Source organism: Parambassis ranga, chromosome 17 (assembly GCF_900634625.1).
Source record: "Parambassis ranga chromosome 17, fParRan2.1, whole genome shotgun sequence".
Lineage (NCBI taxonomy): Eukaryota > Metazoa > Chordata > Actinopteri > Ambassidae > Parambassis > Parambassis ranga.
This window is the reverse complement of record NC_041037.1, coordinates 13,386,048-13,406,569: the sequence shown is the minus strand read 5'-3', so window position 1 is coordinate 13,406,569 and position 20,522 is coordinate 13,386,048. Positions and strand designations below refer to the sequence as shown.

The window sequence follows — 20,522 nt, the reverse complement described above, 5'->3', positions numbered from 1 at the left end:
AGTGTCTTCTCGACTCTGCATTTGGTTTCCTGTTCTTAGTCAGTGTGCATTGTAAAAGTTGTCACATCAGTTTGAAGAAGAATCAACATTTTAAACAAGACCTGTTGGTGCTAATGTCATTAAAGCAGCATGTAGGATGGAATGCGATGACATGTGACTCAACTGCTCACACAAAATGAGCAAATGTTTGAATAAACGTAAACATTTTTGTCTCCTCCGTGCTTAAAGTTCTATTTTTTAAGATAAGTGTGTGTGTGTGTGTGTGTGTGCATGTGTGATAAAGTTCATTGCTGGTGTGAAGAGCTGAGTGTTGCTCTCCAAACATTGAAGTAGGCTACACTACTACAGGCTAATGAGATTTGCAGTAAAGTTAAATGTTTGTTATTTCACAAAGACATCTGTCTTTAAGTGTGGGCTGCAGGAAATCACTTCTAAAAGTCACCCTGATTTATTTTTGTACAATGCAAATGTAGAAGTATCATGGCCCTGCATGATGGACTCTTTTATCAAACCATGAATCAGTGTTTTTGTTTGACTGTCAAGGCTGACTAACATGAAAATTCATTTCTGAGGGAGGGGGAGAAATAGAGACAGACAGTGTGTGTGTGTGTGTGTGTGTGTGTGTGTGTGTGAGGCAGAGGGTTTGTGGCGCTCTGACTTTTGATCAGGATTTCAGTGCGTGTGTTCTCTGAGCCGGGGTCACAGTGCTGTGTGAGTATGGAACATGTGCTTCACCTATCTGACTTTTTCGCTCTAACCTGCCGCAGCTGCATCAAACAAACTCTGTTCTCACATCTGAGAGAAAGAAAATCGATGCTGCTTTGCTTTCCTCTGACCTTGAACAGAACCGAAATCTTCGCAATGATTTACACTTTGACAGATTTTCTGCTGGAAACTTTGTGTCTGTGTGATTTTGCTGTTTTCTGAGCGTGTGTTCATGATCTCAATTGGTGGCTCGTGTATGGACCGGGAGGAGGGGGGTTAATGATGTAAAACAATAAGGCTGAAGTCAGTGCGGGTAAGTTGAAGCAGTGTAATGGTAAAGGGATACTACAGCTCCCCACCAACAGGCTGTTGTGCATAGCGGCCGTGCGCGTCTCATTAACAGGATCACTTTACAACCAGTCAAATAGGTCATTATCCATCACAGCCTGCTCGGTGGCCTGCGCTCAGCGCACACGCTATTCTTTAAGTCTTTTTCATTTTAGTGCCATTTAAAATCCTGCGCACAAACTCCAACCTCTTGGAAATCTAATCCAAAAATCTAATTAGTCATCAGTGTGAAATAAAAAGAGGCCAATGTCGCACTATAATTTATATGTATCAAATCTAAGCTACACCCAACATGTTACAACACATATCGCAAAACTTCCTCTTATGTGATTCAGACGAAGCGCATTGACAGTATCGCGTACAGGCTGCAGTATCACGTCTTTAATCCGTTATCTGCCGTGACCCTCCGGGGGGGCGGGGAGAGGGGGGTGGTCCAGTTTTTGGCCACCTGCCCGGCGACACCTGGTAAACGATACAGCCTCTCTACGCATGCGTAATAACTTGCCAAAAATCCCATCGCTGTCTCGTCTGACAACCAATAGTGTTCCAATCTGTACAGAGATAAAGTCAGAGCCGTGTGTGGAGGACAGAAGTGAAGTCGGGGATTGAACGGACTGAAGAGGATCGTAACAACATGCCGAGGTCCTTTCTAGTGAAGAGCAAACGGGCCCACAGCTACCACCAGCCCCGATACCTGGACGATGACTACAGCAGGCTGGACAACATCCTGGCTCAGGTGTGCGCAGGTAGGTTAATCTGTGCGCAATTACGCACGAAACAGTCAAATTCCTTCAATATTAGTGAGTCGTCTTAAAGTTAGAGCAGCAGACTTCAGTCAGAATAAGTCACTCTGCTCTGCTGCCAGCAGAGAACAAATCTCACGGGGAGTTTGAGTCCAGCTTGGAGCGGCAGGAGGATGTGAGCGCCGTCGCTGACAGACTGTCTCCGAGGTCCAGGCTGCGGTCCCCAGGGTCCCTGTCCTCCAGCTCCCCGCTGAGCTGCGGAGGCAGCGTGTGTGACCGGTCCTCAGACTGTGATTTCTGGCGTCCTCCGTCTCCCTCCTCCTCACCAGGTCTGCTCAAATATATTGTCATTCATAGAAAAGTTCATCAAAGTTTCTTTGTACTGTTTTGGTGTAGTTTTAAAACATTAAACATTAAAACATTTTCAGCCTTAAATAATACCGGAATAAAATGGCAAAAACGTTAATATTTAGGATTCAAAATGAACTATTGTTGACTAAAAAAGTACTTATTTTAAACGTATTTAAAGTCTAATTTTTAAGGTTGTAAAACCTCATATTTATCTAAACTTTAGGCGCTGCTTTGACAGACAATATTTCCTGAAAAGAGGATGCGTGACCAGGCGCACACTAACGTTTCCTGATTGCTTATTTAATTTGAATGTTACGCATTTATTTCTTATGAGAGCTATATTTTTAAATCATCCCATTTTTTAAGACCGGTCGTTTACTGCAGACCAAAGTTCTTTAAAATCTATTTATACGAAATCCATGATTTCCAGATTCAGAGAAATGCTCCACTCCAGCAGCAGAGGACGGTCACTTCAACATCCCGCTCTTTCCTTACTCCTGGTCAGCATACACAGGCTCCGAGCTGAGGCATCTGGTTCAGGGCTCTTTCCACCACCACGTCCAGGGCCACAGGGAGTCTCCCTCACCCGTCCGCATCTACGGTGCAGAGGACAGTGGCGCTGAGCCGCTTTACGCACAGAGGGGCCTCGGGTCCGGATGTTTCCAGGGTTATTCTTCAACGGCCCATCAAGTCTGCAGGATGCGGGAAGGGGACGAGCTGTGTCTGGATGCAAAGCAGCAGCCTCGCGTTGCGGAAATCAAGACTGAAAATGATTTCATCCGCTCAAATCTGGAGTCAAATGGATCCTATAAGTGCATCAAATGTTGCAAGGTGCGTGTTCACTTCTGTTTCCAAACTGAGTTTGCGCAGATGTCACTTGTGATCTGAAATCAGAATTTTAACATAAACGTCATGTAAAAATGACTCTTGTATTTTTATTATTTTGATGTAAAATTGTTCATTTTTCTAAAGGTGTTCTCCACCCCTCACGGCCTGGAGGTTCATGTGCGGCGGTCGCACAGCGGGACGCGGCCATTTGAGTGTGGGATCTGCGGGAAAACCTTTGGACACGCAGTGAGCTTGGATCAGCACAGAGCGGTCCACTCGCAGGTACGGGCCTCAGACTGAAAGCGGAACGTTTCACACGCAACATAAGTCGAAGGCCTTCAGGCCCACAGCCTAGTCTCACAGGCCACGGCCACAAACTGGCCTGAGCGCTGCAATGTTTCTGCTGCTAAATGAAACACATTAATCACATATATATATATATCTTTATCTTTTACAGGAAAGGAGCTTTAGCTGTAAAATCTGCGGCAAAAGTTTTAAGCGCTCCTCCACCCTCTCCACGCACCTGCTCATCCATTCGGACACGCGGCCTTACCCGTGCCAGTACTGTGGGAAAAGGTTCCACCAGAAGTCAGACATGAAAAAACACACCTTCATCCACACAGGTAAATGCTGTGAAAACAAAAAAAAACAAGCAAAACGAAATCCAATATTTATGCGTCAGTGTGCGTAACGTGCGCAAAATGCGTGTTTTTTGTTTCCCTGCTGCAGGTGAGAAGCCGCACAAGTGTCAGGTGTGCGGGAAGGCCTTCAGCCAGAGCTCCAACCTCATCACACACAGCAGGAAGCACACAGGCTTCAAGCCTTTCGGCTGTGACCTCTGCGGGAAAGGTTTCCAGAGGAAAGTGGACCTGAGGAGACACAAGGAGACGCAACACGGACTGAAATAATCATCCTGCACTTTTAATGTTGGTCATGTGTTTGTTGTTTTTTCTTACTGCTGGAACTATTTAGTCTGAGATATTTATCGATTGTTATTTCCAAAGCTGAATATTTAAATCTGCCTTTTCAGTGATTTTGTTAGTCATGGATTAAACGTTAACTTAAGGGGCTCAGTTGTCAGTGTTTCAGTTGGGAATTTGATTCAATTCCTTCTACATTTAGTTGTTAAAACATTTGTACATTTTTCTCCGCTGTTTGTGGAAAGAGGAGAAGCTGTGTAAAGCCATGCAGACCATCAATCACATCCCCAATCTGCCTGACAGGTTAAAGTTTTATCTGCAATATTAAATAGAAAAACGTTTTGCTGCGTGCGCCACCTGGTCAAAGCCAAATATTTTCAGATAAACGCATTGTTCACATACCCATATAACCAATGACATTATGGTGCCATAAACCTCCGTGTGAGGGAAGTCTGGAGAAACAGAGCAACTTTTATTACAGCAGAAGCTCTTCCAGCGAAGCAATAAGCAGCAAGTGCACATGGCGTTCACACTGGGAAAAAGCTGGGTGTGATTTGTTTGGCCCTGCAGAGGTTAAACACCCACAGCCCTAAAACTTCAAGGACCTGATTTGCACACATCTCACCACAGATTGTGTACATAATGTCGGTGTCCACCCCCTCATCTTAGACTAGGTCAGAGACAGTGTCACCACATTTATTTATGAAAAACAGCCAAACACATTCATTGAACCGGCTCTGATGTGTATGTTTTACATGTCCTTACAGCTGTCAGTGTGTTGGAGATTTAAAAAGTTGGACTAGGTTTAAAAGGTCCTTCTTGTGTAGGCAGAGCTCCTCCATCAAGGTGTTCAAATACTCCACGGAAGCCGACTCCTCCAAGGCATCTCGCACCACCAGAGACACCTCTGACAGCCTGAAATACAACACCCACAAAACACATTAAACACAGCGACACACTCACCTCACAAAGACTATCCTGAGAAGTCACATCATCTGTGGACACATCATCCACTACCCAGATCTCAGCCTGACCTTGTTTCAAAAGAGGAGTCCCAATATTACATCCTTCATGAGGTCAGAAATCAAATCCAGGAATCTACATATAAATGCTCTCGCACAGTAAGTGTTATGTAGACAACTCTTCCAAGAAAAAGCAGAACCTCTTCGAATCTTATTCATGGACAGCTGGTTCATCTCTTTTACTCAACAAAGTTATCCATATGACTATGTGAAACTGCTCTGTAGCAGACTCTCAGTATGTGAAGTTTGAGACATAACATCATTACACAGGACTAATTGATTGTGCAGCAATCCAAGTGAGTGCACATGCATGAATCAGGCAAATTTAACTAAAACATAATGTCCAATACGGCAGCCCTGCAGCAAATCCCACATTCATGACGGTAATTATGTACGTTTTTCTTGTTTAATGGAGATTATTACTCAGATTTGGCAGCTAAAAGAATGCACATATTTATTGATATGTTTGCACTAACATGTTTAATTAGCTTTGTTCCAATATTTCCAATGGCTCAGCTTTCAAATCACAAACATTTTTAGTTTATTATCATCCAACAGTCCTACACACGGGGTGATTTCCTCCAACTTTAAATCCCCTGTTTATAACCTACAGGCTGCCCTCAGTCCACCTCCTGCCCCACCCCCTCCCTCTCTCTACCTGTCCTGTGCACCGGTGTGGAGGTGCACTGCTGGTTAATCTCCGGTTCAACTTAGGGTTTAGTGTTGCAGGGGGGGCATCTATTATTCAACCGGCCTGAACAATAAGAGGCTAGACCAGCTCCACAGCTGCCATGCAGCAGATAGATAAGACAGCACACCAAATTATTCATGATGGAGGAATGGAAGGACGGAGTAGAATGGAAGTTAAATGGGAACTGATGAAATCATAGAGTACAAAAGGGACATGTGACTGTTGGGCTGATTTTAAAATGGGACATAAAAGTGCATTAGTGATGACTTCACCTATATATAAAATATCTCAACATACTACGGGGTCAGATTGTTAAAATCATATCATAAAAGCACAATCAGGTCAAAGACACACATGATGTAAGTTATGATGGGAGCGCAAACTGTCCTGAGACCACTGAGGGCATCATAAATCAGAATCAGCCAGGCATCAGGTGAAAGTTTTCCCAGCCAGGGCAATTTTAAGTACACATTAAGGCTGAATGTATACAGAGGAACAGAGTGTGTGTATTGTACGAGCTTGTTTCTGTGTGCCCTCTATCCTGCATCACGGATCCGGAGGCAATCAGGTGAAGATAAGGCCATGAGGCGTCTGTGTGTACTCAGACGGGAGCAGCACGGAACTGTCTATGAACAAACTGCCAGCAACACACACATGGGCTTGTCAAATGCAAGATGAAGCAGACAAATCCTAGTTGCTTGTTTGCTTCTCTAAATGCGGAACAGAACTGCTGTGGTAAAATGCAGGAAGCTGTTTTACGGCTTTGATTTGAGTTTTGTATCAATCTGGTAATGCAACACTAATGAAATGTCAGCCTTAGTTCCAACACACACACACACGGATTCTTTCATACTATTTTGTCTTAAATTTGCTAAAACTATTGCATGAAAGTTTGATTGTGTTTAATTTCATAAATATTATGAAGCTAGCTTGTCCTGTACAGCCTTCATTTACTAAACCACACATACTTCTGTGCCACGAACACACAGGCAGTGGACAGGGTGTATTTCCTGAGAAACAATGGTCCTTGATTTCCTTGTCATATATTCTTCACACACACACACACACATTATAAACTTACAGATGCAGGAGCACCACAGCGATGAGGGTCCACTCGGGGGTTTTGTGGATGATGTTTGTGTTGGTGAACCTGTGAACAAAAACAACAAATGGGTCAGTGGCAGCACACCACACACGTAACCATCTGTAGACATGTGTCATAAACACCTCGTTCTGATTATAGGTAAATAAAAAGTGTGCAGGGCGGGCAGAACCACCACCACCAACACTGCCTTCAGAGGTGATGTATGCGCCTCTGACAGCACTGTGTATATTCTTTGGTTTGAGCCTCTTAGCAGCGGGGCCGCTCGACAGCACAGAGAATTCCTGGAAGCAGGACTGTGGAGGTGTGACTCTGCTGCCTGATGTGCGTTTAAATCACAGACCCAGTGATTTAAAGGCAGTCCTGCTGAAAACATCCGAACCAGCCAATGGGAATATAAAGCATATTTATGACAGGAAATGTTCAATCCTGGTAGTGCTCGTTCTGGCTTTTTAACAGAGATATTGACACAGTTTCTGAGTTTCAGCTTTGGTCTTTTGGATTGTGCATGTTGAACTGCACTGTGATAGGTGAACAAACATTTAAATACGCTGCATACACTATGTACTGTTGCTTCAAGGTCGCTAAATTAACTCAGTACTGAGGACCTACACTCACCATTCTAACACTTGTAGCTTCCTTTACACCATTTTTACCATGTTGTTGCTTGGTTGGTTCCATTTCCCACCATGTGGTGAAAATAGAAAGACCATTTTGGACATGATGAAAAAGTGTTTTACAAAAAAGAAATTGTGTGTGTGTTGTACTGACCTGAACGTTCTGACCAGGTTGTTCAGGTCGTTGGAGACGTCGCTCATGGTGAGATGCAGCGGACCTACAATGTTTCTGAGACTGTACACAGCAGGTATAGATGATAGGTATGAGACAAGGGAAAGCAAATGCAGTTGAAATGTGTTTAATCTATGCTGTGGATTACCTTGGTGGTAATGGTTGGTGGATTTAAAGTTAATATTTGAGCACATTGATTCAGTGATCACTTGTATGATATTTATTAGTGCAAACTTGCTGCACATGTATTAGTATTTCAACTGAGATTAAATTAAGTAATTTTTTTTTTTATTCACTTTGGTAGTAGCTTAATTCTTTTATTCTGTTAGCAGGCCAAAATATATTTAAAAGATGTCATCCCTGAAAACTGCAATAAGTGCTTTTACTGCCTTAACTGTCCTATAAACAAGGTCATTCATCAGTTTATTGTGTTGTTAGTTAATGCTGACATATTAACTCCAATTATGCTGTGATAACATTTTTTATTTATATGCTCACAAATCTAATGAAAGACCTGATTTCTGTACATGTCCATGAAATAAATTCACACACGCACCAGTTGTTGAGCTTCTCCACTGTGATTCGTTTCTGGATGAGATGCTGAGCATGAGAATCGATGAGTGGCAGAACTGGATCCTTGGTACCCTGCTCCTGGACTGTCACCTGCTGTAAACACAGTATGTACGCTGGATAAGAGCCCCCATGTGGACACTCATTCTTACTGCAATTTATTTTATTAAGCAACTCCTCTCACCTGGTTTCTATTCACCTCTTCGGGCAGATTCCACATCCCGTTATAAAACTCTCTGACCCTGAGCTCCATCTCCTGCGTCTGCTTCCGCAGAGTTTCATAGTTCCGAGCTGCAGCTGCCCTCCCCTTTTGTTCACCAGCATTGTTTGCCGTCACTGTGTCCTCAAGGTCATCTTCATCCAACTCCTCCTCCTCTTTACTCTCTTCTACATCAGTAAATGGAGCAGCTAGCGAGTGACTGGCACCATACAGGAACTTCAGAGTCTCGTCAGTGCACCACTCCTTTAGAGTTTTTCTGAGACCTTCAAGCAGATTCTGCCGTACAGAGTCTGATTTGGCCTCAGCAGAGTGGTATTTTAGTAGACCTCTCAGTCCTGCTGCCCCTCTCTTGCTCATGCCCACCTGTGTGATGTTGAGGCCTGGTTGGTTTGGTAATACTGTCTGATTGGAGGCAAACACAGTTGAAGGAATGACAGTTGGTTCTATTGATGGAGGAGACGTGAGTGGAGCTGTATTTTCTCTCTGTGCCGAGTCAACAGACAGGACAGTATCCTGAGCAACTGTCTCAGATAAACTGCACAAATGTAGCTTAGCTGTAGCCTCTTCCACACTGGACTTCTGATTAGTATTTATTCTGTGCAGCAGTCTGGGTTCATCAGTATCAGTTCTGACTTTGGTTGAACACACAGGAGACCCTTTCTTGTCAACATTCTGGGAGCGTTCAGTCTGCTCTCTGCTCTGATTCTGTGGTTCCCTCTCCTTGTCATCGTCTGTGCGTTTAGGCAGGTCACCCCAATGCACCCGGGGTCTCTGCTGCTCAGAAACCACGCTGGAGACAAAGTCCTGCTCCTGTTCACCCTCGCTGCAGTCACCGTGGTCGAGGCCACCTCCTGTAGAGCTGTGAAGGTCATCAGGCTGGGCAGGCTGCGGATTCTCGATGTCCTCTGCTGTGAGACACCTCGTTGACAGCATCACTTCCTCACCAGAGCTCCCACTAAACAAACATGTGGGGAAAGAAAGGGTTAAGTTTATTTTAATATTTGAGCTTAAATTTTTAAAACTGTAAACAGTGAACTGAGCACATACCCATCTCCTCTCTTCAACAGTTTGATTACAGGAGGGCTGTCAGTGATAAAGAAGTAGAATGTTATTACATTCAATGACCAGCTCATAGATACGTTAGAACCAGCGAACATACCTCTCATGCTGCCTGTTCCAAAGTGGAGTCGTCGATATTTGTAGTTCAAACTCTTTGGAGGCTTTGTAGCAGAAGTTACTGCAGTAACACTAAGCAGGAAAAAGTACAAAGAACCTTGGGTGTTTACAATGTTTGGACACAGAAATAAATTGTATTCTTCAAAAAGAAGCGCTTACCTTGCGCTCTGTGATGTCGTACACCTTGTTGGTCTTAGTAGAAATTTTATACTGTTGAGTCGGGATCTACAGAACAAATGTGAACAGAGTTTCAAAGAAAATAATCTAGGAGAGTAAAATATGAAATGTAATGACTGGTTGAAGGTTCTTACTTTTCCCAGTTTATTTGGACATATAGGGTAACCACAGAGTTTAGCAATGGATCTCTCCTCCACAGCATCTTTGTAATTGGCTGGAGTGATGAACTTAGCCTGTGAAGGAAAGATACTGATGGCAGGATACTTGTCCAAGTCACTCTGACTAAAAACGTATGTAATTATAAGCAGCAATGGCAAATAATTAATTGATTTTAGCTCCTTAATGTGAGGCTTTAGCTTTAGATTTAGATTTATTGTATATCATTGACCATCTACTCTACATAAACAACATATTTTAAAGATGTCATCTTGGACTGTCTCCCCAGTTTCTATGGTTACCTTCATTTAAATTGGCAAATTAACCACACTACTGTTGACTAGGCTGACATGTGATATGAAAAAATACTTCAATGTAACTGGGGAAGGAAAAAACCTAATGGTTTTTGGTTGGTTAAAGGCTGAGCTGTGGGTTTGTTGAGTTATGCCAGAGTGTCCTAGCTAATGCTTACACAGTCAGTCAGGAAGTCCTCAGCCACACTGTCCTCCAGGAGACGCTCCACCACCTTCAGAGCTCTTTTCTCCAGCTCCAATTTCTCCCTCAGCTTCTCCTTCAGCTCTTCTCTCCTGTCACAACACACAGTGAACATGTTTGTACTGTGGCTAACCTTACAAGCAAAGACTAATCTGAGCATTAGTACTGATAACTCCTGTTGAATGTGGGAGATGCTCACCTTCTGGCTTCTTCCTCAGCAGTCAATGCTTTGTTGCGTTTCGAACCTGTCACACAAACAAAGTGTAGCGCGGTTTATTTACAGTCACTGAGTGGGTAACAACAAATAAACACGATCATACTTAAGAGAGAAACCATGTTTCTCATTGACAACAAATCATTGTGATGTGGACAATGTATTAGTCGTTGAGCAAATACACAAAGCGCCACATGGTAACATGTCCAGGCTCTTGTCATATTAAAGGAACATAAAATGTAAATGAAAGAATAAATTCCGGCAGAAACAAACCTTTTTTGGATGTTTTCGTGGAGCCCCCGCTTCTCCTCTTCTCTTCCATCTCCATGCTGTTCCTGTTTGTTGAACTTTGACCTGTGACGTATTTCAGTCTACGGCAGCCCGGACGGTCACTCCTGTCGGTCGCGCTGTGTTCAGGTAGCACGCTGTGGAACTTATTATCTGGCTGTGCGGGTCATGAAGTGAGGGGTAGGGTGTACTGTTCTGACTGTGAGTCGTCTACGCAGCAACAACGCTCAGCTTTATGGACAGCTCTCTGTGATCATCTTTGTATCACTGAGGTTAGCTTGATTTTTAACATAACGGCTAAGCTAATTCAGAAATATTACGACTAGCATCCAGTGTGTTAGTTAGACTCCAGTTAACTGCTCACAAAAACGTATATTTTGAAATACGCTCATTTCATTATCATATTTCTTTTTCACGTTTATTTTTGAAGTTAAACCCACACGAAGAACCCGGGATGGCTCTGGAGCGGCTTAGTGATGTGGTGCAGAAATGTGTAAGTGATCAAACCAACCCTGATATGCACCCATACATAATGTTAGCAGTTATAAAGTGCTTCTTCACTAGCTCCTACACACAGCCTTCAGTCTGCTACAGCAGTAGGTAAATAATAATACTCTCATAACCTAAGTGCAGGGGACGTTTTTACAGGGAATAAATAAAACACACATGATCATATGTGCAGACAGAGCCGAGCTGTCCTCAGATACACTCAGCGTCACAACTAACAGTCATATGATTGTTCAGGAGAAAAGCAGTGTGACCTTACTGTTCTTTGTTTGCATATGTATCATCTCCAGGCTGAACTATGGGGGAGTGGAGTGACATCATTATAGGGGATACATCTCTAGATCAACAATCATCATCCTGAACTGTCTGATCATTAACTGACTGTATAGAATTATTAGAATATTCTTTCCTCTCGTGCAGCAATCATTGCCCGATGACAGCTACTCTTCAGAGGATCATGACACCTTCACGGCTGCAGGGAGGACCTGCATCGAGGAGGGGAACAGCGCGCAGGTCCTCAGCATTGTCCTGGATGAAAAGAATCAGGTGCATGCCTCAAAGCGCATCACTGCTTCAGCATGTATGCTTCATTCATACTGTGGTGCTTGACAGGTGTCTGTCCATCTCGTGTGTAGAACATAGTCAGATGTTTGGGCTGGAACCTGCTGCCTCCACTGATTCAGGTGCTGATGAAAAAAGAGGACAAGAGTATCTCACAGTGCCTGGCGATATTTAACCATCTGCTAAAGGTATGAAAAACATCAGTAAAATAAACATGATCAACCACACTATGTAGATGCTTCATGTGTTAAAATGTTTGTTTTTAACAGACCTGCATGCCCAAAGAGCTGCTGATTGGCTTATTGGAACAGCTGGAGCAGGATGACCCTGATGCCATAGCAGAGAGTCTCCATCTGCTGTTGAACCCTCTACAGAAAGGTGAAGAACATTTTTATGCATCCTCACATATGTACCCTGACATGCAGGTGTCCTTAGTTTCTCCTCCTCTGTCTCCTCAGTGCTGCTGAGTTTGGGCAGCCGTAAGGCATCATCTTTGGGCATGACCCTCTCCCTCGTGCTGGACCAGGTGGCCAAACTCCCCATTCCTCACAGCAAGGAGCAGGAGGAGGATGACGTCTTCTCCCTTTGTCGCTGCTGCACCAACCTCATAGACTTTATCAGACCCTTTGTCCAGGAGGTCAGGGAAAACTTCCAGAGCAGTAAGAGCACTGACAGCATGGCGGGCAGACAGGATAAAGAAGATGAGCTGCAAACAGAACTTCTGAAGTTGTGAGTGAAAAATCTATATTTTCCAGTGTGCATCTATTCACAGTACAGTCATAGTGAGGAGCTGTTTGAATATTAATAATAAAACATCTGTGTTGGTTTGCTTTGCAGCTGTATGAAGACTCTGAGTCATCCTCTGCTGGAAGTGCAACTCAAGGATCCAGACACACTGCCTCAGTCTCCACTCAGGACGTTTGCCACTGAGATTTTGGTATTAGAGAAGAGTTCATGTTGTCATTTTTTCACCTGCTGCAGATGTTACATTAATGGTGGTGATGTATGTGTGTTATACAGAACACCCTCAGTGCTATCAGAGAGTCCCTCCCAGCTCTGGTGTACCAGCCTCTGTTGAGGAGGAAACCGGTTCCAGGCTTCTTGGAGGAGGAGGTGCGGTACCCTAAGGAGTCTCTGGGCTGTTTAGCTCACCTGGTGTTTGTGCATCATCTGGCTGCTGATACATTTCCCACTGTGTTCAGGTAAATCAGAGAACTTCTGTGTTAAAATATTTTGGATTGAAATGCATTGTAAATCCTAACTGTTGCTGTTTTACAGTCCTGTGTTCAGTCTTCGGTGTAACATGGAGCATATCTGCCTCCTCCTGTCCAGGTGAATAAACAACACAATATCATTATATATTTGTAGTCATGATCACAGTTGGCTTTTACAAAACAGCAAACAGTGTTTCTGTATAGTCATATACAGTCATGATATTTGTGTTGGATCTATAGAAATTGTAAACTGAAAGTATCCATAAAGGTGCAGGTAGCAGCAGCTCAACATTTAAAGCTGCAGACTGGATCAGCATGTTTGGAGCATGACTAAAGTCAGGGGTATAGCCACGGTAGAAAGAACGCTAAAACTTAAAATAGACACTGTTGTAACTTAATTTTAAATGACATATTATTAGTTGAGACATGTCAGGGGCAGGTTTCTTCAGTTTAATGTTACCATCATACAGCTCTTATTTCTAATAACTGTAAATGATTTTTTTGTTAGAACTGAGGACTTCAAGGTGCAGAAAGGACTGGTGAGTCTAAATGAAACACTGATTTAATGATGAAGATTTGTGAATGGCTGCAAATGTTGCCACTTGGATCTTTTTTAGATCCTATTGCAACAGAAGTAATTGAATGCTATTTACTCCCCCCTGGTGATATTTTGTGTCTCTAATTGTACAGGAGCTGTATGAGAAAAGTCTGGTCCGGGTGGAGAACAGCAGTCTGCCTGCAGATCTACTTGAGATCAAAACCTTCCTCATGGTCCCTCAGGTGAACAATTGTCTGTTTTATTATGCAAACCTTAGTATTTGCTGCTGTGTATATAAATGTGTTTTTGTGTGTGTTTTCAGAACTTAGTGAAGGTCATGACGTTATGTCAAAGGCACGATCTGGTAAGTCTTTAAATGATACATTAGCTGTTTTTACCATGTGAGTCAATGACAATGGCGTCTTGAAGTTAAGAGCACGTGCATTTACTTCCTCCCACCCTCCACAGAGAACTAAAGGATTGAAGGTGTTCCAGATGAGCATTGATAAGTTTGACACTGAAGCCAAGTACCATTTCTTCCAGTAAGTTCCACATCCTCTCTTTGAAACTCTTTACAAACTCTGAGCCCCCTCCTCCTCTCAGTGTAACCTGTGTTTGTGCCTCAGGTACATGCTGAAGACAAGTAATCACTCAGGAGTTGAAGGCTACATCATTAAAAACGTTAAGAATCAGATTGACGTTGCACTGCAGGTGAAAAGGCTTCATGTTGCTTTAGTGTGTTCCCATTTCCACGTTAGTGCCGAAGCTAAGAGCTAAGGTGCTGAAATCTCCTGTCTGCCTCTGTGTCTGTGTCCAGCCAGGTAACAGTAACACCTGGTTCGAAGGAGTTCACCTGCTCCCTCTTCTACGTAAGGTCCTCAGTCTTCCAGATGGGCCAGAGACAGACCTCCTGCAGTACCTGGACAGGTCCACATACATATACATTGTACTACTGCTTAATTCCTTCATGGGCTAGGTGCAGCATGCACTTAACCTGTCTTTAATTTTGGTAACAGAGTCATGGAGTCTCTGAACCTGCTGCGGTACCTGGTCATCAGAGACAAAGTGACCGAGAACCAGGTGGGTGCTGATGTCGTCAACGCTGCAGAAGACACAGAAAATGACAGCTGCAAGTTGATCCATCTGACCCTAAGGCTGTTACACTCACTCCTGTGTTTTTCTGCTGCAGACAGGCATCTGGACAGAGCTGTATAAAATAGAAGATATGTTCCTGAAGCCCCTGCGTGTTGGGCTGAACATGTCCAGAGCCCACTATGAAAGGGAGCTGCACAGCACCATGGAGACCAAGAAGAAGAACCAGGCCAGAGGTCAGAACAACACTCACTTATGCAACAACACTGGCTCCAATCAGCGTAGAGTTAGATGCAAAAGTTTCATTATCACATAAGTTCCATTCTTCCAGCTTAACATCAAACCATACACAAGTGACAGCATGACTGTATCTTCTACAGAGGAATCTGTGCTTTCTGTATCTGTTGATGACGAGAAGCTGCCCAACATGACTGCAGAGTCTCAGATTCAGGTCAGTTTCATGTTTTCATACAGCAATCACACAGCACCAGTTAATAACACTGCAATGACCTGGCTGAATTTCATGTGTCGTCTCAGGCTCTGCACTCAGCCCTGCACACATTCGACATGATTGAGAGCGTGTTAGTACGGATAGAGGAGCTCATCGAGGTGTGAGACAAACTGCGAACCGAGGTCAGCAGCTTCATTGTCTCGGGGCCTAAAGAAACAAAATGGAGTCTTTGACAGTTCTTTTGTTAAAAAAGATTTTGAAATGTGCTGCTAGATTTATTGTCATATTTCAGGTTGTTCTCAGCAGGTCTGCTCAGTTTTAAGACCTAAGCTGAGCTGCAAAACGTCCAAATGTCATGAGGTTTATAGCACTTCTGTAATAAACTTACAACCTTTTGTACACACAAGTAAAATAAAGTAATAATTGTGGTACCATTTGTTCTAAGTGTAATGTTTTTAGTTTGAAGCTATAAAATATTGCAGCCAATTATTGGACTTTTTTGGCTTTTATTATAACATCTTGTGGAGACAGCTAAAACGGTAAAATAAATATAGTTGGAACATATCTCTCACACACACACAATACAGGTGGAATTCATGAGCGCCTTCAAATTAAAAGCTCCTTTCACATCAGAAATGTTATGGCAGCAACACATGGATTTGTATTCCTTGTTACTCAGACCAACAAGACTATAAAACGTATCTAAATTAAAACAGTAACAAAACACTAATAGTCCATATAATGCTTTTAAGTCAATACTCTGAAATGCCCAGCTTCACAGTTCTACATCATAGCTGCCGTGAAAATAGGCAATTTAAAGTGAAAATGCAGTCGGTGCACCGTGAATTTAAAGATAAGCAATAATTATATTGATACTACGTACTCTTGCTCGGGTAGTATCACCAAACAATAAACGTTCCATCAGTCCTCTAACTCTCACGTACAGCTTTGCAGATCCCTGAATAGTGGGTGCTCCAGTGCCTGAGCAGCTGTGATCCTGGTGCTGGGGTTCAGGTCAAGCAGCTTGTCCAGCAAGTCATAGGCTTCATCAGGAACTCTGTTCCAGCCCAACTCATCCTTGTCGATTTTGCTGTCTTTCTTGCTGCCTGAATGTTTGTGGTGTTTTGTGAGATAAGACAAAGCTGCAGGACCTTCACCTGCTGCATCTTTGTGTTGCTTAACTTTTCCTTCATTGGGAAAATGTGTAGGTGTGTCATCTTGGATCTTGGGATGGCAGATGGCAGTAGAGTCTCTGCTGGCTTCAGGACCTGGTGTGACCTTATCATTTTGTGAGGACCTCCATCCTCTGAGTGTCTCACACAATGTCCTCAGGTCCTGTTGAGGAAGCTCCTGACTGCACATCACTGCTTTTCCTGAAGAAGGCACAACCCACAAAATAAGTTTACAAATAGTCTCTACAAGTAGAAGCATAGGGAAGTTTTTGGAGTAAACAAAAAATACCCACCGAACGTCTTGGCAGCCTGGATGGTCTCTCTGGAGCCTCGTATGGTCATGATCTGAGTGAGAGCGATCAGGTCATCGCTTGCTTTAAAGAATGGGTACCGGCCACTGAGAAGTGAGAGCAGTATCACACCGGCTGACCACACGTCTATAGCTATAAGACAGGTTGGTAAAACAGACATATTGGTGACAGGTAAAGAGGCTGGGAAGAGACTATTTTTTCCTTTCTGCAGTCTACCAACCTGTGCCTTGGTTGGGACACTTAGTCAGGACTTCTGGAGCTCTGAAGCCTGGAGTTCCAGCCCTGGGTGCAATCTGCTGCTTTCTTAAGTCATAAACATGGGCATTAGGGAGAATTTGAGCAGAACACACAAACTTAATTTTTCATATGTCATGTTGCTGCATAAAACAGGACAGCAGGAGGTGTGTCTTTGTTTTATGTGTGTCCATGTGTTGTTTTGTTACCTGGACATGCAGATGTTGCAGACACGGTCGGTAAAGTAGCAGTTACAGGTAAGGCCCTGCTGTACGGTCCTCTGAGGTTTCTGACTACTACTCTGTGCCCGGGCAGGCAGCGGACCCCGAGTACCTGGAGAGTATCTCCTACTGGCTGGTTCTTCTGCTTTGCTGGGCTTTACCACCTGAAGACAGAACATAACAAAGATGACATAAAAACACTGTGACTGCAGTAAGATGGATCAAATATACCTTTTTATGAACCAGTTCCAAAAGTTGCTTACTTCTGCTTCAGCTTGTTTGGTTGTAGAGGGAGCTGGCGTGCAGCTGTTCATGTTCCTCTCTCCAAACACAGGCCGTGGCACTTTACGCAGTCCTAACAAATCCTAAAAAAAAAAGATGGAAAACATGAGCAAAACCCAACAAACAGGTACACAGAAATTCAAGAATTTATAGTCCCTCTTCAAAGTTGTGAAACAAGACCAGAAAAGGTAAAACTTGGTGCAGACACCTTTGTGTGCTTAGTACGAGCTGAGGAGGTGATGGTGGTGACAGAACGTGCTCTTTTAACCAGTGCTTTGCGAGAAGTTGAGGAAGATGTGGTGGTGGTTGTGGTGACTGAGGAAGAGGAGGAGGAAGGTGGCATGGCCACTTTTTGCCCCGGAGGCAGAGGTAGTGAGGCTGAAGCTGTGGTGGTGGTTTCAGATGGGGGTTTGTGTGGCGCTTTGCTCCGCTGTGTGGCATCCTGTTTCCCTGTGAACCCTCCACCTTTCTGTGATGGCCTCTGCCTCACCACCTTCAACAGCTCTATCTGGGTGTCAGCTGTACCCTGAGCCAGACCAAAGTCCACCAGTGCATACCTGCATATATACAAACACGCAGAAATATACATGGTTATGAACACTTTATGGATAAGCAGGATAGCAGAATTATAACTTAAGAACAACTCAAATATAAAACTACTTACATTTTGTTGATTCTGTTGTAGAGGAAATTGTTTGGTTTGATGTCACGATGAATGATACCAAACTGATGAATGTGTTTCAGGGCCTTTAACAGGTGGTAGATATACAGACGCACCTCTTCAAAACTTAGTAACCCAATGATGTCCTGATAAAGGCAATTACATTTAATTACATTTCGGGCAACATATAAACAAGAGCTGCAAAAACAAAGTGACTAACTTAATATTAATTTATGATTAGAATTCATTATATATATGCTAAAGAGAAAGTAATGTGTGACAATGCACATACCACAATAGCTTGATGCTCCATGTACGGCATTACAATCACCACATGGTTCTCTTCCCTGAAACAGTATGTCACTCCCATCACATTCTCTCTACCTCTGCAATGTAAAAAAATGTGACTCAAAAAACATTTTAGTCTCAAAGTGACATCAATCATTATGGAAACACTCAAACATTAATGCATATTCACATATTTAAGCGTGTTTGGTGCTGCGTGTCCTGCCAATCCAGTCGTCACTGAATCATACAACGCTGAACAAATGAGAAACCCACACATCAATTTGCTGTGGCCTAAAAATAACCTTAAAGGAAATAGAACAATTTCTACACATTCCCAAATTTGCAGTTTCTCTGCACACAGCTCTTTGTGTCAACACCGCCTGTCTGTATGGACCCAGAGGTATACGGTTTTTAACTGCACTGTAAACAGTGGGTGCCTATGAGGGTCAAACAGATCTGGAGTGGGGTGCAACCATCTCCCAGCAAAGACAGAAGAAAATAAAAATCCTTGTATTAACATTTGAGGTAAGAATAAATTGCTATAGTTTGCTTCATGTGCTTACCAGTAAAGTATAACAGGACATTTAATGAAGAAAATTCAGCCATGTAATAAATAACTCCTATTCATCCATATGATCCTTATGAATGCAGAACAGAAATTTGGTATGGATGCAGCTCTGATCCCTGCAGAGGACCAATTCAAATCGGCTACAGAACTTTATTTCAGGTTATCTTTTTGGTGTTGATGATTTCTTTCTTCTTCTATTGTATGTATCTGTGTAATACGCTGGCCAATAGGTAATGATGTGGACAGTATTTTAAAATCAACACCTTCAATGTGATCGGCTGCCATGCATTAACAGTGGGATCCAAAAAGAACACACTATGCAGGTTGCTGAGTTCTGTTTAAGAAAGGTGTCAACAGTCTAGTAAAGCACAGTAAAAACACACATAGTTGAGATGACAACTTTTAGTCAAATGTGAATAAAACTCACCCTGCAACAGTGAGACACTGAAGCTCAGCAGCGATGCGTGTAGGATGGCTGGTGGGGATGAGGTGCTTCAGAGCAAACTTCTCTCTGTTTCCATCCCGCATCTGCGCTTCACCCAGGTACACTGAGCTGAATGTACCTGATGCAGAGATCCACATATCATGACAATCCAATAATAATGAATTAGCAACTAAATATCAATCCTAAACAATGATATCTTTGTTCAAAGTGGAAAACTATGAACCTTCTCCAATTTTGTCTATGATGCGGAAAACTTTGGCCAACTGAGGAACAGCTTTGTAGAGGAATTCAATATCCATTTCTACATCCCCTAAAAACAAAGAGTACAGTTAGTGGAAGGAATAAATGTGTAAGCAAAAGAACCACAATATAAGTAAGACAATATTCACTAAATCCATTCTCTAATAGATGTGTAAACCCGTCATCTTGTTGCATCTACAAGCTTATTTCTTTCACAGCTGTTAAATGTCACACTCACTTGAGACTTTGGTTTTCTTGTGACCTCTGTCAGATTTCATTAGACACCCGTCTGTGCTGATGCCCTCTGTGCAGACAGGAACCTTCTCCATCTGAAACCCAGCAACCGAAATTAAATTAGTGTGTGGATGATGATTACGAGGGAGTTAAACATTTCATTATTATATCAATACACGGTCAAGGTAGTGTCAAATGATCGAGTTAGACAGACTATAGAGAGCTGTATTCACTTGACAAACGATGTTTTCGAAAACTGGCAGGAGCATAGGAAATGTGAACAGATAACATTAATGTGTCGTTTGACTTCCTCGTTACAACTTAACTAGCTAGTTAGCTTAGGCTGGTCTGTCAAGCTAGCTAACGACAGCTTGAAGAGCAAAAACAAAGAAACTCACCGCTTTAGTTAATTTTGAAGTGCAGCAGTTCCTCAAATTAATGTTTCACAAACCCGCCACACATTCACGAGATACTTTGTCGTTTGAACATCAGACATATATATGAATATCGCACAGGTTGTTGCTGAATAAAACTTTAAGACTCTCAGAACGACTCTATTATTTTCCGCCAACAAACTCCGCGCGAAAAGTGACGTCACGCTGATCTCGCGTTACATTGGCACAAATCACGTGGTAAGTGATCCCAGCACACAGGAAGTAGGAACAAATACACAATGCACATACTGCAAACACCGCACAAGCTGCAATG

General features: G+C 43.0%; 4 protein-coding genes across 10 annotated transcripts; 2 read left to right on the top strand and 2 right to left on the bottom strand.

The window, feature by feature from the left end:
* The first annotated feature begins 647 nt into the window (after window positions 1–647).
* Window positions 648–4,038, top strand: gfi1aa (growth factor independent 1A transcription repressor a). 3 transcript variants are annotated; one of them, XM_028428616.1, is made up of 7 exons: window positions 648–711; window positions 1,613–1,799; window positions 1,922–2,125; window positions 2,578–2,978; window positions 3,120–3,257; window positions 3,433–3,598; window positions 3,705–4,038. In XM_028428616.1, exons 2-7 carry the CDS (start codon window positions 1,688–1,690, stop codon window positions 3,881–3,883), a joined length of 1,200 nt encoding a protein of 399 aa, XP_028284417.1. In that variant the 5' UTR covers window positions 648–711; window positions 1,613–1,687; the 3' UTR covers window positions 3,884–4,038. The 3 variants fall into 3 exon arrangements, with proteins under 3 accessions (XP_028284417.1, XP_028284415.1, XP_028284416.1); XM_028428614.1 differs by having other exon boundaries at window positions 1,919–2,125; XM_028428615.1 differs by lacking the exon at window positions 648–711 and adding an exon at window positions 1,406–1,518 and having other exon boundaries at window positions 1,919–2,125.
* Window positions 3,723–10,849, bottom strand: rpap2 (RNA polymerase II associated protein 2). 2 transcript variants are annotated; one of them, XM_028428560.1, is made up of 13 exons: window positions 10,781–10,849; window positions 10,493–10,538; window positions 10,271–10,385; window positions 9,777–9,875; window positions 9,625–9,690; window positions 9,449–9,537; window positions 9,337–9,372; window positions 8,254–9,244; window positions 8,056–8,165; window positions 7,482–7,562; window positions 6,690–6,758; window positions 4,661–4,810; window positions 3,723–3,844 (listed from the first exon to the last, which is right to left on the bottom strand). In XM_028428560.1, the coding sequence occupies exons 1-12, from the start codon at window positions 10,833–10,835 to the stop codon at window positions 4,666–4,668; spliced, it is 1,902 nt and encodes a 633-aa protein (XP_028284361.1). In that variant the 5' UTR covers window positions 10,836–10,849; the 3' UTR covers window positions 3,723–3,844; window positions 4,661–4,665. The 2 variants fall into 2 exon arrangements, with proteins under 2 accessions (XP_028284361.1, XP_028284360.1); XM_028428559.1 differs by lacking the exon at window positions 3,723–3,844 and having other exon boundaries at window positions 4,338–4,810.
* Window positions 10,850–10,889: 40 nt separating this feature from the next.
* glmna (glomulin, FKBP associated protein a) lies at window positions 10,890–15,556 on the top strand. Of its 3 annotated transcripts, none has more exons than XM_028428567.1 (19): window positions 10,890–10,972; window positions 11,223–11,288; window positions 11,723–11,848; window positions 11,938–12,051; window positions 12,133–12,241; window positions 12,322–12,592; window positions 12,701–12,800; window positions 12,884–13,065; window positions 13,142–13,195; window positions 13,586–13,616; window positions 13,768–13,857; window positions 13,938–13,979; window positions 14,084–14,157; window positions 14,242–14,326; window positions 14,433–14,542; window positions 14,632–14,695; window positions 14,805–14,943; window positions 15,088–15,158; window positions 15,245–15,556. In XM_028428567.1, the coding sequence occupies exons 2-19, from the start codon at window positions 11,250–11,252 to the stop codon at window positions 15,320–15,322; spliced, it is 1,779 nt and encodes a 592-aa protein (XP_028284368.1). In that variant the 5' UTR covers window positions 10,890–10,972; window positions 11,223–11,249; the 3' UTR covers window positions 15,323–15,556. The 3 variants fall into 3 exon arrangements, with proteins under 3 accessions (XP_028284368.1, XP_028284369.1, XP_028284366.1); XM_028428568.1 differs by having other exon boundaries at window positions 10,896–10,924; window positions 11,226–11,288; XM_028428565.1 differs by having other exon boundaries at window positions 10,896–11,067; window positions 11,226–11,288.
* Window positions 15,557–15,669: 113 nt separating this feature from the next.
* cdc7 (cell division cycle 7 homolog (S. cerevisiae)) lies at window positions 15,670–20,387 on the bottom strand. Of its 2 annotated transcripts, XM_028428562.1 has the most exons (12): window positions 20,213–20,387; window positions 19,819–19,909; window positions 19,564–19,650; window positions 19,323–19,458; window positions 18,332–18,425; window positions 18,043–18,185; window positions 17,587–17,935; window positions 17,360–17,461; window positions 17,085–17,260; window positions 16,862–16,944; window positions 16,624–16,773; window positions 15,670–16,531 (listed from the first exon to the last, which is right to left on the bottom strand). In XM_028428562.1, exons 2-12 carry the CDS (start codon window positions 19,907–19,909, stop codon window positions 16,095–16,097), a joined length of 1,848 nt encoding a protein of 615 aa, XP_028284363.1. In that variant the 5' UTR covers window positions 20,213–20,387; the 3' UTR covers window positions 15,670–16,094. The 2 variants fall into 2 exon arrangements, with proteins under 2 accessions (XP_028284363.1, XP_028284364.1); XM_028428563.1 differs by lacking the exons at window positions 19,564–19,650; window positions 19,819–19,909; window positions 20,213–20,387 and having other exon boundaries at window positions 18,332–18,579; window positions 19,323–19,411.
* Window positions 20,388–20,522: the final 135 nt, after the last annotated feature.

Coding starts and splice junctions, on each gene's coding strand:
- glmna (XM_028428567.1), top strand. CDS start 11,250: ATGGCTCTGGAGCGGCTTAGTGATGTGGTGCAGAAATGT. Junction 11,849..11,937: donor TCCTGGATGAAAAGAATCAG/GTGCATGCCTCA, acceptor TCTCGTGTGTAG/AACATAGTCAGATGTTTGGG. Junction 12,593..12,700: donor CAAACAGAACTTCTGAAGTT/GTGAGTGAAAAA, acceptor TTTGCTTTGCAG/CTGTATGAAGACTCTGAGTC.
- cdc7 (XM_028428562.1), bottom strand. CDS start 19,909: ATGGAGAAGGTTCCTGTCTGCACAGAGGGCATCAGCACAGACGGGTGT. Junction 19,651..19,818: donor CAAGAAAACCAAAGTCTCAA/GTGAGTGTGACA, acceptor CTTTGTTTTTAG/GGGATGTAGAAATGGATATT. Junction 17,261..17,359: donor CCAAACAAGCTGAAGCAGAA/GTAAGCAACTTT, acceptor TTCTGTCTTCAG/GTGGTAAAGCCCAGCAAAGC.
- rpap2 (XM_028428560.1), bottom strand. CDS start 10,835: ATGGAGATGGAAGAGAAGAGGAGAAGCGGGGGCTCCACGAAAACATCC. Junction 10,386..10,492: donor GCTGAGGAAGAAGCCAGAAG/GTGAGCATCTCC, acceptor GTGTTGTGACAG/GAGAGAAGAGCTGAAGGAGA. Junction 6,759..7,481: donor AACCTGGTCAGAACGTTCAG/GTCAGTACAACA, acceptor TTTTGTTCACAG/GTTCACCAACACAAACATCA.
- gfi1aa (XM_028428614.1), top strand. CDS start 1,688: ATGCCGAGGTCCTTTCTAGTGAAGAGCAAACGGGCCCACAGCTACCAC. Junction 2,979..3,119: donor AGTGCATCAAATGTTGCAAG/GTGCGTGTTCAC, acceptor ATTTTTCTAAAG/GTGTTCTCCACCCCTCACGG. Junction 3,258..3,432: donor ACAGAGCGGTCCACTCGCAG/GTACGGGCCTCA, acceptor TATCTTTTACAG/GAAAGGAGCTTTAGCTGTAA.